Source organism: Mobula hypostoma, chromosome 26 (genome assembly GCF_963921235.1).
Source record: "Mobula hypostoma chromosome 26, sMobHyp1.1, whole genome shotgun sequence".
In the NCBI taxonomy this organism is placed as follows: Eukaryota; Metazoa; Chordata; class Chondrichthyes; order Myliobatiformes; family Myliobatidae; genus Mobula; species Mobula hypostoma.
In genome coordinates this window covers 37,779,047-37,794,409 of record NC_086122.1, presented here as the reverse complement: position 1 = coordinate 37,794,409, position 15,363 = coordinate 37,779,047, and the positions used below count along the sequence as shown (strand labels likewise).

Sequence of the window (15,363 nt, the reverse complement as noted above, 5' to 3'; positions counted from 1 at the left end):
TGCCCATTGTCAGAGTGTAGGGGCAAAGTCATAGGCTGTGCCATTACGCCTTTTATGAAATTCACTTGCTCCGGATGACCCCTTCATCAAACCCTCCCTTGCCTTCTTGTGAAACCAGCCTCCAGGTTTGTTCTCCTCATTTTCAGGAACAAGAAACTAATTAAGGGGTTCCCAATCTGGGGTCCACAGACACCTTGTGTAATGGTATTGGTCCATGGTTGAGAACCCCTGAAGACGTCTAGGTGCCCCTGAGAGCAAAAATCTGAGGGAAAATTCATTGGAGCTTTTAAAGAAAACTTTTTCTCCTCATCTTTTTGTACAGCTTCTTTATAATGAAACATCTGCTAAAAATTAGAAAAGATTTTCTTTGGAGGTGGTTGGTGGAAGTGTTGGTTAGCAGCTACAGATCATTAGCTGAAACTTCCAGAAATACACCTGGACATTGTCAGCTCCCAGAGGTACATCTGGGCAGCATTGGCTCCCAGCAGAGAATAATGATCCACTGTTATTCTTGCGGTCCAGTCTCTTTTCCATGGGCTGTGTATTTACTCAACAACAATCAATACCTCTAATTGAATCCTCCAGAGAAAAAGAATAAAAGAATAAAGAAAGGAAGTCTTCTTAAAAGAATAAAGACAGGAAGTTGACTGATATTTCAAGAACAACTCCTTAATTTTTCTGTTATTCCAAGACAATAATAGCATTGTAGCCAGATGTTTTTCCCTTAGGAACACTGCCCTATGTATTATGATTTAATAACAAGTTAAGCAGTACATTATAAAAGATTCTTCAGATGCTGGCAGTTGCTCCAGCTTTTTGTGTGTATTGACCTATATGTTGTTTTCTTGATGAAGAGAACAGCTTAGTATAATCTTCATGATGTTGTTCTCTTTTACTAGGATGAGGCACTTTGATGAGCCATTTTCACAATGCCATCCAACATGTGACATGAAGTCAACTTGGTTGTCAGATGTCAGGGATGACTCATTGGGTTGAATTCTCAGCTGAGTCAGAAGTTCATTACAGTCCTACTTCAGAGATTGAGGCTAATAGTCTCATAACAATATTGAGGGAGAGTTGCACAGCTGGATATACTATAATCTCAGATCAAAAATAAAATGGAGGCCTTGTCTGATTAATCAGATGGATGAAAATAAGTGATTTTTGAAGTTGCTGGTAACTTGCCCAATGTGTATACTCAGTCTACAACACTCAAACAGATGAAGTAGTCTTGCTGTTTGTGGGAGTTTGCTAAATGCACATTGACTGATGGGTTAACAATATTAAAACAATGTCTGCTCTTCAAAGGTTCTTCATTGGCTGTTTAAACAAAAAGCCCTGAGCTCTCCAGAAATTACAAAAGATGTCATGGAGATATTAATTCTATTTTTTAAGCTCTGTTAGAAGATTCTATGTGGATTAGCAGATTTGGCGCTGATAGAGTCAGCCACCATCTGGTTATTTTTAGATAACAGAGTGATATCATTGTTAATGTGAATCAGAGGCACATCCGTTTGAGTGTTTTTTTTCTCTGACCAGCTCTTTTGGCAGCTTCTCTTATTGAGGTTTCAGCCGAATCAAAAAGCCAATAGGGGACTGAGCAAACTATCCCATTGAGTGGAAGCCCCAGAGATGAGGTGTGGCAGCCATGCTGAGGAACTACCAAAAGAAAAGGATAAACCCAGACAGAAGGAACATTCCCAGACTGATCATGTGTTACATCTTACAGAAGGCAGAAACATCGCAACTAGCAAATAGGATAAGGATCCTTACTTAGTGCCTTTGACATGGTATAATATTCTTAGATAGTTCACAGCTGTGTTATTGAACAAAACTGGTTATCAAATCACATAAGGAGATGACAGGAAAGATGACCAGAAACTTGCAAAAACAATTGTCAGAACAAATCATGACCTGCAAAACATTGACTGTTTCTCATGTCTGTCTGTGGAGTTTGTCGTCTTTTACACATTGATTATTTGTCAGTCTTTGTGTGTAGTTTTTCATTGATTCTACTGCATTACATTGTTTTACTGTGTATGCCCACAGAAAAATGGATCTTGGGGTAGTATACGCTGACATACATGTACTTTGACAATAAATTTACCTCCTATTGATGCTACCCAAGACTGCTAAGCATTTCCAGCATTTTCTGATTTGATAAAAATTTCACATTTCTTCTCTCTGCAGTGTTTGTTTTAATTCGTCAGCTTGCTGAAAGAATTAAATTTGACTGAGTGGCTACTTTATTAGATACACCTCTTTAAGGCAAATATCTAATCAGCCAATCATGTGGCAGCAACTCACTGCATAAAAGCATGCAGACGTGGTCAAGAGGTTCAGTTGCTGTTCAGACCAAACATCAGAATGGGGAGGAATTCTGTTGAAGCTGGCGGGAGGATGACAGTAACTCAAATAACCATGTGTTACAACAGTGGCGTGCAGAACAGCATCTCTGAAAGCACACTACGTTGAAGCTTGAAGTGGATGGGCTACAGCAGCAGAAGACCATGAATAAAGTGGGCACGGAGTAGGAAGAGAATTGGAGAAACTTTAAAGAGGGAGTTTCTGAATTCAGGGCCTAGGTGGCTGAGAGTCACCAGTAAGAGAGAGATGCAGACATCCCACCTGTCCTGGAAGTTCTGGGAGTCTCCCGCATATTGATAGCAGCTCCCTGATGCCCGGAAATTATATACAATATCCCGGAAATTGATTTTTTTGAGAGGGAGAGCGAGCATCCTGATTAGTCTCTCTTCGTGCTAAGTAGACTTATCAGTTTTCTCTGTGGGCGGGCTTTACAGTCAACCTCAAAAATAATGACAGTGTTGCTCGCTGCACTGTTTGCAACAGTGACTTTTCTATTGCCCATGGTGGGTTAAAATGTAAAAGACATGTAGAGGTGAGTTTAACAGGTGTCATTCATTCATTAGCATAGAATATAGAATATAAACTAGTACGGCACATTACAGGCCCTTTGGCCCATAATGTTTTGCCGGCCCTCAAACCCTGCCTCCCATATAAGCCCCCACCTTAATTTCCTCCGTATACCTGTCTAGTAGTCTCTTAAACTTCACTAGTGTATCTGCCTCCACCACTGACTCAGGCAGTGCATTCCACACCCCAACCACTCTCTGAGTAAAAAACCTTCCTCTAATATCCCCTTTGAACTTCCCACCCCTTACCTTAAAGCCATGTCCTCTTGTATTGAGCAGTGGTGCCCTGGGGAAGAGGCGCTGGCTGTCCACTCTATCTACTCCTCTTATTATCTTGTACACCTCTATCATGTCTCCTCTCATCCTCCTTCTTTCCAAAGAGTAAAGCCCTAGCTCACTTAATCTCTGATCATAATGCATACTCTGTAAACCAGGCAGCATCCTGGTTAGCATAGCTAACGTTATTTAAACGAGCTGGCTAGCTGCTAAGGAGCTACCCTATTGATGTCCTACATGATGAGGCCAAACTCCCTGTAGGCTTGCTTAAAGTTGTAATAGAATAAATATGATAATATAATATAATATAGTATATGTACATATTTTAATGTCACATTTTCTGCATATACCCAACTTGGTTTACAGATTAGACAAAATCATTAAACAAAGTATTACGTACACCCTTGGTGGTCGACTGGGGGTGGGGAGGGGGGGAGGGGGGGAGGATATGGGGTTGCGGGGGGTGGGGGTGCTACTTCCCTGAAATGAGTTTTTGCAGGGTGGAATGTCTGGAGATGAAAACTGGGTGAGTCACAAGAGGCCAAATCAAAAGGAATACAGCAATTGTGTAGGGTTGTAAAGTAGGAGGAAGTTACAGAGATGGGGATAGTTTAACAGGCAAGGATGTGCTTCTGAAACTAATTGCTCACAGGAGGGTGCTGTGAAAAGCTGTAGGATAATGAATGCTCTGTTTTAATGATTCTGGGTCAACGATTAGCTTTGGCTTGGACTCTCCAGTGATCTCTGCTGCACTTCAAAGTAGCCTCAGTGGGAAATTCCCAAGTAAGCAGAAAGGACTTCACGGCTCAGCCAAAAGCCAGTTTCTCTGCTAAAGCAGTGTGCCATCAGCATTCCTTTCATGTTACTGTCCTGCATCAGAGTAGGGTTTCAGCCCACTGTCCTCGGACTGACAAGAAGTGGGTATTCACAGAGTTACAGATGGTATCTGTTATGTTTGGTAACTTCAGTTAAAATCTAATTTAAGGGCCAAGAGAAGCTTGCATCATAGCATCATGATGTATGCAATTTGCTTATTTTATGTGTAACCTGTAATGAATTACTTAAGCAAAAGAATGTTTAATCAGCAGTGTATCTATAGACAATAGATGCAGGAGTAGGCCATTCAGCCCTTCGAGCCAGCACCGCCATTCACTGTGACCATGGCTGATCATCCACAATCAGTACCCCGTTCCTGCCTTCTCCCCATATCCCTTAACTCCACTATCATTAAGAGCTCTATCTAACTCCTCCTTGAAAGCATCCAGAGAACTGGCCTCCACTGCCTTCTGAGGCAGAGCATTCCACAGATCCACAACCACCTGGATGAAAAAGTTTTTCCTCAACTCCGTTCTAAATAGTCTACCCCTTATTCTCAAACTGTGGCCTCTGGTTCTGGACTCCCCCAACATCGGGAATATGTTTCCTGCCTCTAGCGTGTCCAATCCCTTAATAATCTTATATGTTTCAATCAGATCTCCTCTCATCCTTCTAAATTCCAGAGTATACAAGCCCAGTCGCTCTAATCTTTCAGCATATGACAGTCCCGCCATCCCGGGAATTAACCTTGTGAACCTCCGCTGCTCTCCCTCAATAGCAAGAGTGTCCTTCCTCAAATTTGGAGACCAAAACTGTACACAATACTCCAGGTGTGGTCTCACCAGGGCCCTGTACAACTGCAGAAGGACCTCTTTGCTCCTATACTCAACTCCCATTGTTACAAAGGCCAGCATGCCATTAGCTTTCTTCACTGCTTGCTGTACCTGCATGCTTACTTTCAGTGACTAATGAACAAGGATACCTAGATCTCGTTGTACTTCCCCTTTTCCTAAGTTGACACCATTCAGATAGTAATCAGCCTTCCTGTTCTTGCCACCAAAGTGGATAACCTCACATTTATCCACATTAAACTGCATCTGCCATGCATCTGCCCACTCACCCAACTTGTCCGGGTCATCCTGCATTATCATTACATCTTCTGCACATTTCACACTGCCACCCAGCTTTGTGTCATCTGCAAATTTGCTAATGTTACTTTTAATCCCTTCATCTAAATTGTTAAGGTATATTGTAAATAGCTGCCGTCCCAGCACAGAGCCTTAGGGTACCTCACTAGTCACTGCCTCCCATTAATCTCTACTCTTTGTTTCCTGTCTGCCAACTAATTTTCTATCCATGACAGTGCCCTACCCCCTATAGCATGTGCTCTAATTTTGCACACTAACCTCCTATGTGGGACCTTATCAAAGGCGTTCTGAAAATCCAGGTACACTACATCCACGAGCTCTCCCTTGTCCATTTTCATAGTTACATCCTCAAAAAATTCCAGAAGATTAGTCAAGCATGATTCCCCCTTTGTAAATCCATGCTGACTTGGACCGATCCTGTTACTGCTCTCCAAACGTGCCGCTATTTCATCTTTTATAATTGACTCCAGCATCTTCCCCACCACTGATGTCAGGATAACTGGTCTATAATTCCCTGTTTTCTTTCTCCTTCCTTTCTTAAAAAGTGGGATAACATTAGCTACCCTCCAGTCCTCAGGATCTGATCTTGAATCTATAGAATATTGGAAAATGATTACCAATGCGTCCACGATTTCTACAGCCACCTCCTTTAAGTACCCTGGGGTGCAGACCATCAGGCCCTGGGGATTTATCAGCCTTCAGTCCCATCAGTTTACCCAACACCATTTCCTGCCTAATATAAATTTCCTTCAGTTCCTCCATTACCCTAGGTCCTCCAGCCACTATTACATCTGGGAGATTGTTTGTGTCTTCCCTAGTGAAGACAGATCCAAAGTACCTGTTCAACTCATCTGCCATTTCCTTGTTCCCCATAATAAATTCACCCGTTTCTGTCTTCAAGGACCCAGCTATGGTCTTAACTAATTTTTTCCTCTTCACATACCTAAAGAAGGTTTTACTATCCTCCGTTATATTCTTGGCTAGCTTACCTTTGTATCGCACCTTTTCTCTCTGTATTGCCTTTTTAGTTATCCTCTGTTGCTCTTTAAAAGTTTCCCAATCCTCTGGCTTCCCACTCATCTTTGCTATGTTAAACTTCTCTTTCATTTTTATACTGTCCTTGACTTCCCTTGTCAGCCACGGTCGCCCCTTACTCCCCTTAGAATCTTTCTTCCCCTTTGGAATGACCTGATCCTGCACCGTCTGTATTATTCCCAGAAATACCTGCCATTGTTGTTCCACTGTCATCCCTGCTAGGGTATCCTTCCAGTCAACTTTGGCCAGCTCCTCCCTCATGGCTCCATAGTCCCCTTTGTTCAACTGTAATACTGACACTTCTGATCTTCCCTTCTCCCTCTCAAATTGTAGATTAAAACTTATCATATTATGGCCACTACCTCCTAATGGCTCCTTTACCTCAAGTTTTCCCTTATCAAATCTGGTTCATTACACAACACTAAATCTAGAATTGCGTTCTCTCTGGTAGGCTCCAGTACAAGCTGTTCTAAGAATCCATCTCGGAGGGACTCCACAAACTCCCTTTCTTGGGGTCCAGTACCAAACTGATTCCTCCAGTCTACCTGCATGTTGAAATCCCCCATAACAACCATAGCATTACCTTTGCGACATGCCAATTTTAACTCTTGGTTCAACTTGCACCCTATATCCAGGCTACTGTTTGGGGGCCTGTAGATAACTCCCGTTACGGTCCTTTTGCCCTTACGATTTCACACAGTATATAAATTTACAAGATTACTCAAACATTACTGAAATATTAAATACACAACAGTACCTACACTCAGAGGCCACTTTATTAGGTACACCGAATTAGCTAAAGAAAGCTTTTAGAACATTGACCTTCATAAATCAAAGTATTGAGTACAGGGGATGGGATGTTCTGTTGAAGTTATATAAAACTTTGGTGAGCCCTAATTTCTATATTGTGTGCTATTTTGGTCACCCACCTATAGAGAAAATTTACAAGGATGTTGCTGGGTCTGGAAGACTTGAGTTATAAGGAACGATTGAATAGGTTTGGATTTTATTCCTTGGAACGTAGAAGATTCACTTCGTATACTTTATACTTTACTGTCGCCAAACAATTGATACTCGAGCATACAATCATCACAGCGATATTTGATTCTGCTCTTCGTGCTCCCTGGAGTACAAATAGATAATAAATATTAAAAATTTAAATTATAATTCATAAATAGAAAATAGAAAAGGAAAAGTAAGGTAGTGTAAATAAACCGAGAGGCAGGTCCGGATATTTGGAGGGTAAGGCCCAGATCTTAGAGGAGATTAGACAGAGGTGTACAAAACTGAGGGGTATAGAGAGTGTAAATGCAAGCAGGCTTTTTCCACTACAACCAGAGGTCATGGGTTATGGGTGAAAGCTTTAAGGGGTATATTATTAATTTTATTGATCGTTTTATCGAGATATAGCACAGAACAGGCCCTTACGGTCCTTTGAGCCATGCCGCCCAGCAATTAACCCTAGCCTAATCATGGGGCAATTTACAATGACCAATTAACCTACCAACCGGTACCTCTTTGTACTGTGGGAGGAGACCCACGAGGTAATGGGGTGAATGTACAAACGGCTTACAGGCAGTGGAGGGAATTGAACCTGGGTTGCTAACCATTCACGCCACCAGGCTACTACCTGACAACCATGCTCACTTTGTCTTCTATGCTCTTGCTCTTTCATTGATCCTGTTTACAGCTTCTGTTCTGTAGATTTGCCGAGTATGATAATTAATTTTTCTTTGAACTTCAGTCAGAGGGCCGTGAGAGTGTGAAATGGGCTGCCAGCACAAATGGTGCAAGTGAGCTTAATTTTGACATTTAGGAAAAGTTTGGATAGGTACATGGATGGTAGGGGTAAGGAGGGGTATGGCCTGGTGCAGTTCAATGGGAGTAGGCATTTTAAATGGTTAGCACAGACTTGATGGGCCGAAGGGTATGTTTCTGTACTGTATTTTTCTATGACTTTGACCATACACTTACCCATTAATGCAAATATCTAATCAACCAATCATGCAGCCGAACAACTCAATGCATGAAAGCAGAGTTGGTCATGAGGTTCAGTTGTTGTTCAGACCAAACAACAGAATGGGGAAGAAATGTGATCTAAGTGACTGACTGTGGAGTGAGTGGTGCCAGATGGGATGGCTTGAGTATCTCAGGAACAGCTGATCTCCTGGGATTTTCCACACACAATGGTCTCTAGACTTTATAGAGATTAGTGAGGAAAAAGAATCCTCCGAGCAGCAGATCAGTGGGTGAAAACAACTTGTTAATGAGAGAGGTCAGAGGAGAATGGCCAGACTGGTTCAAGCTGACAGGAAGGCAACAGTAACTCAAATAACCACATGCTACAACAGTGGTGTGCAGAAGAGCATCTCTGAAAGCACAACACGTTGAAGTTTGAAGCTGATGGGCTACAGCAGCAGAAGACCATGAATGTCCAGTCAGCAGCCACTTTAAGTGCAGGAGGTAACTAGTAATGTGGCCCACTGTGTGTAGATTAACGGTGCAATAAGCTGCAGAGGTTGAATTGTCTCACTTCCAGCCTACCCGAGTAAGACTGCCTGAACAGTGAAGAGCAAATTATGTCCTCATCTTCATCTACCCCTCTTACCTCACCTTCATCTACCCCTCTTACCTCATCTTCAGCTACCCCTCTTACCTCACCTTCATCTACCCCTCTTACCTCACCTTCAGCTACCCCTCTTACCTCATCTTCATCTACCCCTCTTACCTCACCTTCATCTACCCCTCTTACCTCATCTTCATCTACCCCTCTTACCTCACCTTCATCTACCCCTCTTACCTCACCTTCAGCTACCCCTCTTACCTCATCTTCATCTACCCCTCTTACCTCACCTTCATCTACCCCTCTTACCTCATCTTCATCTACCCCTCTTACCTCACCTTCATCTACCCCTCTTACCTCACCTTCATCTACCCCTCTTACCTCATCTTCATCTACCCCTCTTACCTCATCTTCATCTACCCCTCTTACCTCATCTTCAGCTACCCCTCTTACCTCACCTTCATCTACCCCTCTTACCTCGCCTCTGATGCTTGACCAAAACCAATTTTTGAAACTGGTTTTAAGATAAACTCAAGGCTCTTTATTAACATTTGGGAGAGGTATACAGCCTGCTTTTAGAAGCCAATGGATGCCTGAAAATACTCCAGCGTATCTGTATTTCCACAATGCAATACAATTTCTACCTCCCCAAGAGCTAACAAATGATTTTGTTTCCTTGTTTTTAAAGAGTACAACACGATAACAGGCCCTTCTGACTTAACAAGCCTGCACCATCTAGTTACATCCATGTGACCAATTGACTACTAACCCATACATCTACTCACAGGAATTCCGAAGAATGGGAGGGGATCCCATTGAAACCTATCAAATGCATGCAAGCATTTCTAAATGACAATAAATGAGGACTGAGTGTCCTCATAATCTAATGTTGAATGGGCTCAATAAAGAGAATGTTTCCTATGGTGGAGAGTCTAAGACCAGAGGGCACAGCCTCGGAATAGAAGGATGTTCTTTTAGAATGGAGATGAGGCGGAATTTCTCCAGCCAGAGAGTGGTGAATCTGTGGAATTTGTTGCCATGGTGACTGTGGAGGCCATGTCTTGGTTTAGTTTAAGGCAGAGACTGATAGATTATTGATTTGTCTGGGCATGAAGGGATATGGGGAGAAGGCAGGGGGTTGGGGCTGACAGGGAAATGGATCAGCCATGATGAAGTGGTGGAGCAGACTCAATGGGCCAAATGGCCGAATTCTGCTCCTATATCTTATGATCTTATGAATGTGGGAGGAAACTGGAGCATCCAGAGGAAACGGGGAGAATGTACAAACCTCGTACAGACAGCGGCGGAATTGAACCGGGGTCACTGGCGCTGTAGTAGTGTAATGCTAACCGCTGTGCTGCCCAAATCCGTACTTGTCATGGCTTGCATGTTGCATGCTTCAAGCAGGAGTAATCTTCCATATTATGGTGTTTGTTTCATTTGCAGCACTGATAAAGGTGCAAAAATATAAATTTATAAAAGTGACACTGGAAGTGAGAGATTAGAACTAAAATAAACTGGCTTTTTAGCTTTTAAATTAAAAACATGTGATTCTGCCGATGCAGGAAATCCAGAGCAACACACACAAAGTGCTGGGGGAGCTCAGCAGACCAGGCAGCATCTGAGGAGAGGAATAGAGAGTCTGGGATTTGGACCGAGTCCCTTTGTCAGGACCCTTTAAATCAAACTGAAGGTTGATGTGATAGAGGCTTGATAAAGTAAGGTTTAGATACAGTAATGACAAATGTTGTCATCGTCGTCATGGCTATCCCTCGAGGTCGAGGATGATGGTCTTCATTCTGAAGTGGCTCACAGAGTGAAGACGCCTGTGCGTGTATTTGTTTAATGTGTACTTGATGTTGCACTCCAAGAAGCACACGATACTTCACAAATCAACCAACTGATTCCAATGGCATGGAAACCACGATGATTGGAGCTGATGGATTTGTTGCAGCCTTCATCCGCCTTCACAGCCGTTGAGTTCAAAGTAACTTCATCCGCCTGTTCCACCGTTGAGGTCTTGGTTGGATTGTTCTTTGTCAGGGACCTCACCCTCGACCTTATTGCCATGGGTGACTCTACCAGGAGCATAGCTCCAGACGGCATTGCTCTCGGGATCACAGGACCACACAAATTTCTCCACCACGTCAAGGTGACAATCCACAGAGAAGAATGACAAATGTACCTCTATATTGGGGGCTAGGATATGCTTCATTTATAATTCAATAGATATAAATTAACCTCATGGTGGGGAAAACAAAATCAAAGAAAGCATCACTGGAGAGTGTGGTGAGAATATACAAATAGTTTCAATCGTTCGTTATGTGCCATGGCGTATGACATGGGCGATTGTGGTCTTCCCATGACCATGGTAGTTCATGGCAAATTTTTCTACAGAAGTTGTTTGCCATTGCTGCCTTCTGGGCAGTGTCTTTACACGATGGGCGACCCCAGCCAGTATCAATACTCTTCAGAGTTTGTCTACCTGGCATCAGTGGTTGCATAACCAGGACATGATCTGCACCAACTGCTCGTACAACCATCCACCACCTGCACCCATGGCTTCACATGACCCTGATTTGTTGGGGGGGGGGTAGGTGGGTAGGGCTAAGCATCTGCTACACCTTGCCAAAGTGTGACCTGCGGGCTAGTCGAGGGAAGGAATGCCTTATGCCTGCTTTAGTAGGGACATTATCTCCACCCTGCCAACCATGCAAATAGTGTAGCTGTGACTATCACTGATACATTCAAGGGGAATTTAATAAGTGTGTGAAGGAGAAAGGAATATAGGCTATGCTGGTTTTAAAGTCATGAAGTAAGGTAAAGGAGTGTTGAATGAAGCTTAAACACCAGTTATAAACTGGTACTATTTTACACACACCCTGCAGAACATGGAGGGTCAGTTAATCTGCTATAAACTGGTGTGGCAAATTCCACAAGAACAGCTTTCCTGACCCTCCATCTTTGGCAGTATATGTGTAAAATTGGCTGTACAATGAAACAATCAGCGACTTAGCTTCATTCAGCACTGAAACGGGCCATTTGGCCCAACTGGCCCATGCTAACCAAGATGTTTCATCCAAGTGAGTCCCATTTGACATAATTTGGCCTAGAATATAAACTTTTGCAGCCCACATACAGAACATCATAATTTTGTATTTTTTTTTGGCACATTCTAGTAAGTTTATACATGGTGCAAATTCTAATAACCTTTGGCTGTTGGGATTACGAGGGTGGAGAGGAGAGTCATGATTTTTCTATGCCAGTATAGACTAGATAGTCTGAATAGCTTGTTTCTGTGCTACACAGTCTGTACAATTTGTCACCTTTTGTTACATCCAGATTCATTTATGTATCACATTGTGGAAGTTGAATCCGGATAAAGTCACTCAGAGACTGTATAAGTATAAACCCTTTATTCAAAGCCTCTGGGGCGCTTCTGTTAGTCACTCAAATAGGAACAGTCTGTGACTGTTCCTGCTCGGTCCACCAACTAACTTACAATTCCCCTTACAAGATGGATATAGTTGTTCAGATACCCCCACACAAGACAGGCTGGAGCCAGACTTATGTATGTGCATGACAGTACCAAGAGACAAATTACAGAATAGGTATAATGGCTCACGCACACAGAACAGGCTACAGCGGTCTTATCTATGTGTATGACAGTACCGAGAGACAAATTACAGAATAGGTATAATGGCTCACATACATAGAACAGACTGGAGCAGTCTTATCTATGTTCATGACTGCACAAGGAGACAGGTACCCTGAAACACCAGCTGTCTAACTTCGAGAAGAAGTATTGCTCAGTGTTGAATAGCAAAATTAGCACATCTGTTGATCATCAAGATTTCTTGCAGAAAAAAACAGCCTGCTGTGTTTAACTGACTGTGTTAACCTTTTACATACTTCATCAACTTCTACATCAAAACATACAGTGAAATGCGTCATTTTGCATTAACAACCAACACAACCTCAGGATGTGCTGGGGCAGCCCGCAAATGTTGACAAACATTCTGGTGCCAATATAGCATGCCCACAATTCTCAGCACAACCAAACAGAGCACAACGAGCCACCAAACAACAACAGCAGAACAAGCCACTTTCCTCCTCCCACACATACAGGCCTCCAACCACAGCACAGGTTGCCTCCGGGCCTTCGTCCAACAATTCCTGGCCAGCCTCACATTCACTGGGGTCTGCCTCCGGACATGCTGACCAGGGGCTTTGACCATTGGGCCTCGACTTCCAGACTCACTGACATTGGACTTCAAGTTTTGCTGTTCGACCTTTACTGACCTCAGGACTCGCTGATTATGGGACTTTGAACTCCGGCCTTAAACTACAGACACACCGGTTTCAGGCACGGGGACTCACCAACCTAAGGGAGGCAGTGGCAGAGGGAGGGGTCATTTCCGGCCCTGACTTGCAAACTATTAACAGTGAGAATCATGTCCTGTACTAAACGTGATTTTTTTTCCATTTCAGATACGCTATTCACTTCCTTGTAGAGGTATTGCTGTTGTACGGTGTTATGGTGACTGTACACATCAAAAACATTCACAAGTAAGTCAATATTTAATTCTTCCTAAGATGGTGCTAGTGTCAGCATTCAGTGATGAATTCACCATTGAATTTCTCTGTTTGATATCAAATAAAATCAGTGTTAATATCATAGTTACTAATCCTGATTTGATTGTAATTTCAGTGCCAATTTGCTCTTCTCCTGAATGTCCCAGGGTTATGTTCTCTGAGGCTGTGGCCTTATTTAAGTGAGAAAGGTAATCAGGTTTCCTGTAACCATGACATCTCTGAAATCACCACTGCATAGATTTTTGTTTTGAGACACTTAAGTAGAGCAAGGGTTTTGAGAGATCCACCAATATCTTCCACAAGAATGCAGAAAACTCCAGTGATGGCTATGGTCCGTGAGAGTGGTACATTGTTAGATGAAAACCTGATGGAGAATGTGCAGTACTGGCTTTATTTGGGTATTAGGGAGGTGGCTACTGCACAGGATTGAATGAAGCTGCAGAAAGTCGTGAAGTCAGTCAGCTCAATCCTGGGTCTCTCCAAGATCCAGGATTTCTTCAAGGAATGGTGCCTCAAAAAGGTGGCATCCATCATTAGGGACCCCATTCCCAGGACATGCCCTCTTCTCATTGCTGCCATCAGGGAGGATGTACAGGGGCCTGAAGACACACACTCGACGATTCAGGAACAGCTTCTTCCTCTATGCCATCAGATTTCTGAATGGACATTGGACCCATGAACATTACCTCACTACTTTTTTATTACACTACTTATTTAAATGAACTGTTTAATATGTGAATATAAACACACACAGTTTTTATTATCATGTACTGCTGGTGATATTAAATCTGATTTCTGATTAGTGAGGCAGCAGGTATACTTGGAAAACTGCTGAAATAGTTATTAATGATGTGATTACCTTTGAAGTCTCAAGCTTCTCTTTTTTTTAATCCTAACTTTATTTGTGAAGGGTCATCCTTACTTTTATTTCCTAGCCTTGTTACCACTCAGGGTTTTCTTTCAAATCTACACTACCAAATTCTCTCCATAACTTTGCCTTATTCTGTCTCTGCACTGTGTCCCTCCCTGTGGCCTGTTCTGGAGCTCACTGGACAAACGCCACCATTCAAAAACATCACATCCAATCCTCTATCACATCAGTTTTCCATGGGGGTGGGGGGGGGAGAAAATGTCAGGATTCCCCAACTTTTCAAAAATCTAATGATTTCAGACTTTATGTATGAACTAATATAGAGAGATAACTGAGTAAAGGATTTTCTTTATATCATGGCTGTAGATAACTGATTTATTCTCCTCTTGATGAGCTCCCATTCCTCCAGTTCCAGTCTTCAGTATCTATGTTGTGAATTCCTTCCTGAATCTTGTAGGTCACAATATGATCATATTGCTGTTTCATCTCCACTCACAACCACCCGACCCCCCCCCCTTTCCAGTCATCAGTGGAGAGCTACCCAAAACTACTTTGCCTTCTTATCTCACCCAATACATAAAATCTAAAATTCCCTTAAAATTTGGGTGCTCCTCAAAGCTTTCAATTGAGAGTTTGGTCCGTGTTCTCATACTGACCTGCCATATAAATGCAGGTCATTGACTACTGTTGATAATGATTGTTGCATTGGAGTTTTGATGATCTAGGAGAAGACCCAATTGATAATAGGCATGGAGATGAGCTGGTGAAATATAAATTAAGCAATTGACCATTATGGCACTGGAGTTTAGGACAGTAATGAAGGTCCTCCATCTCTGCCCATCCATGGCCATATAGAAGGAATCCTCATTGCTCTTTCTGTAACAATTTTGTTTTAACTGTCAGCGTTGTTAGCCCTGAGATGAACCCTGAACCTGGAAAACTCGTGGACCACTTCTTGTCTGGCCTCTACCCTTTGACCTGTTTAGCATGGGTGACCCTACCAACAGTCACAGTATGAAGCCCCGACTCCAGCCAATACAGCTCTCCAGCTCATTGAGGCATGCAAGTTTAAAACCCTACAGTAAGGTTGTGGTCTTCTTGGAGGGAGTTGGTGAATATGATAGC

At 42.8% G+C, this 15,363-nt stretch overlaps 1 protein-coding gene across 2 annotated transcripts in view; it reads left to right on the top strand.

Moving 5' to 3' along the window:
* LOC134338227 (lysophospholipid acyltransferase 2-like) overlaps nucleotides 1-15,363 on the top strand; it is an 88,749-nt gene that overhangs the window by 22,838 nt on the left and 50,548 nt on the right. For both annotated transcript variants that reach the window (XM_063033916.1, XM_063033915.1), the window contains exon 3: nucleotides 13,263-13,340. In XM_063033916.1, coding sequence (XP_062889986.1) covers nucleotides 13,263-13,340 — 78 coding nt within the window. The remainder of the gene's footprint in view (nucleotides 1-13,262; nucleotides 13,341-15,363) is intronic.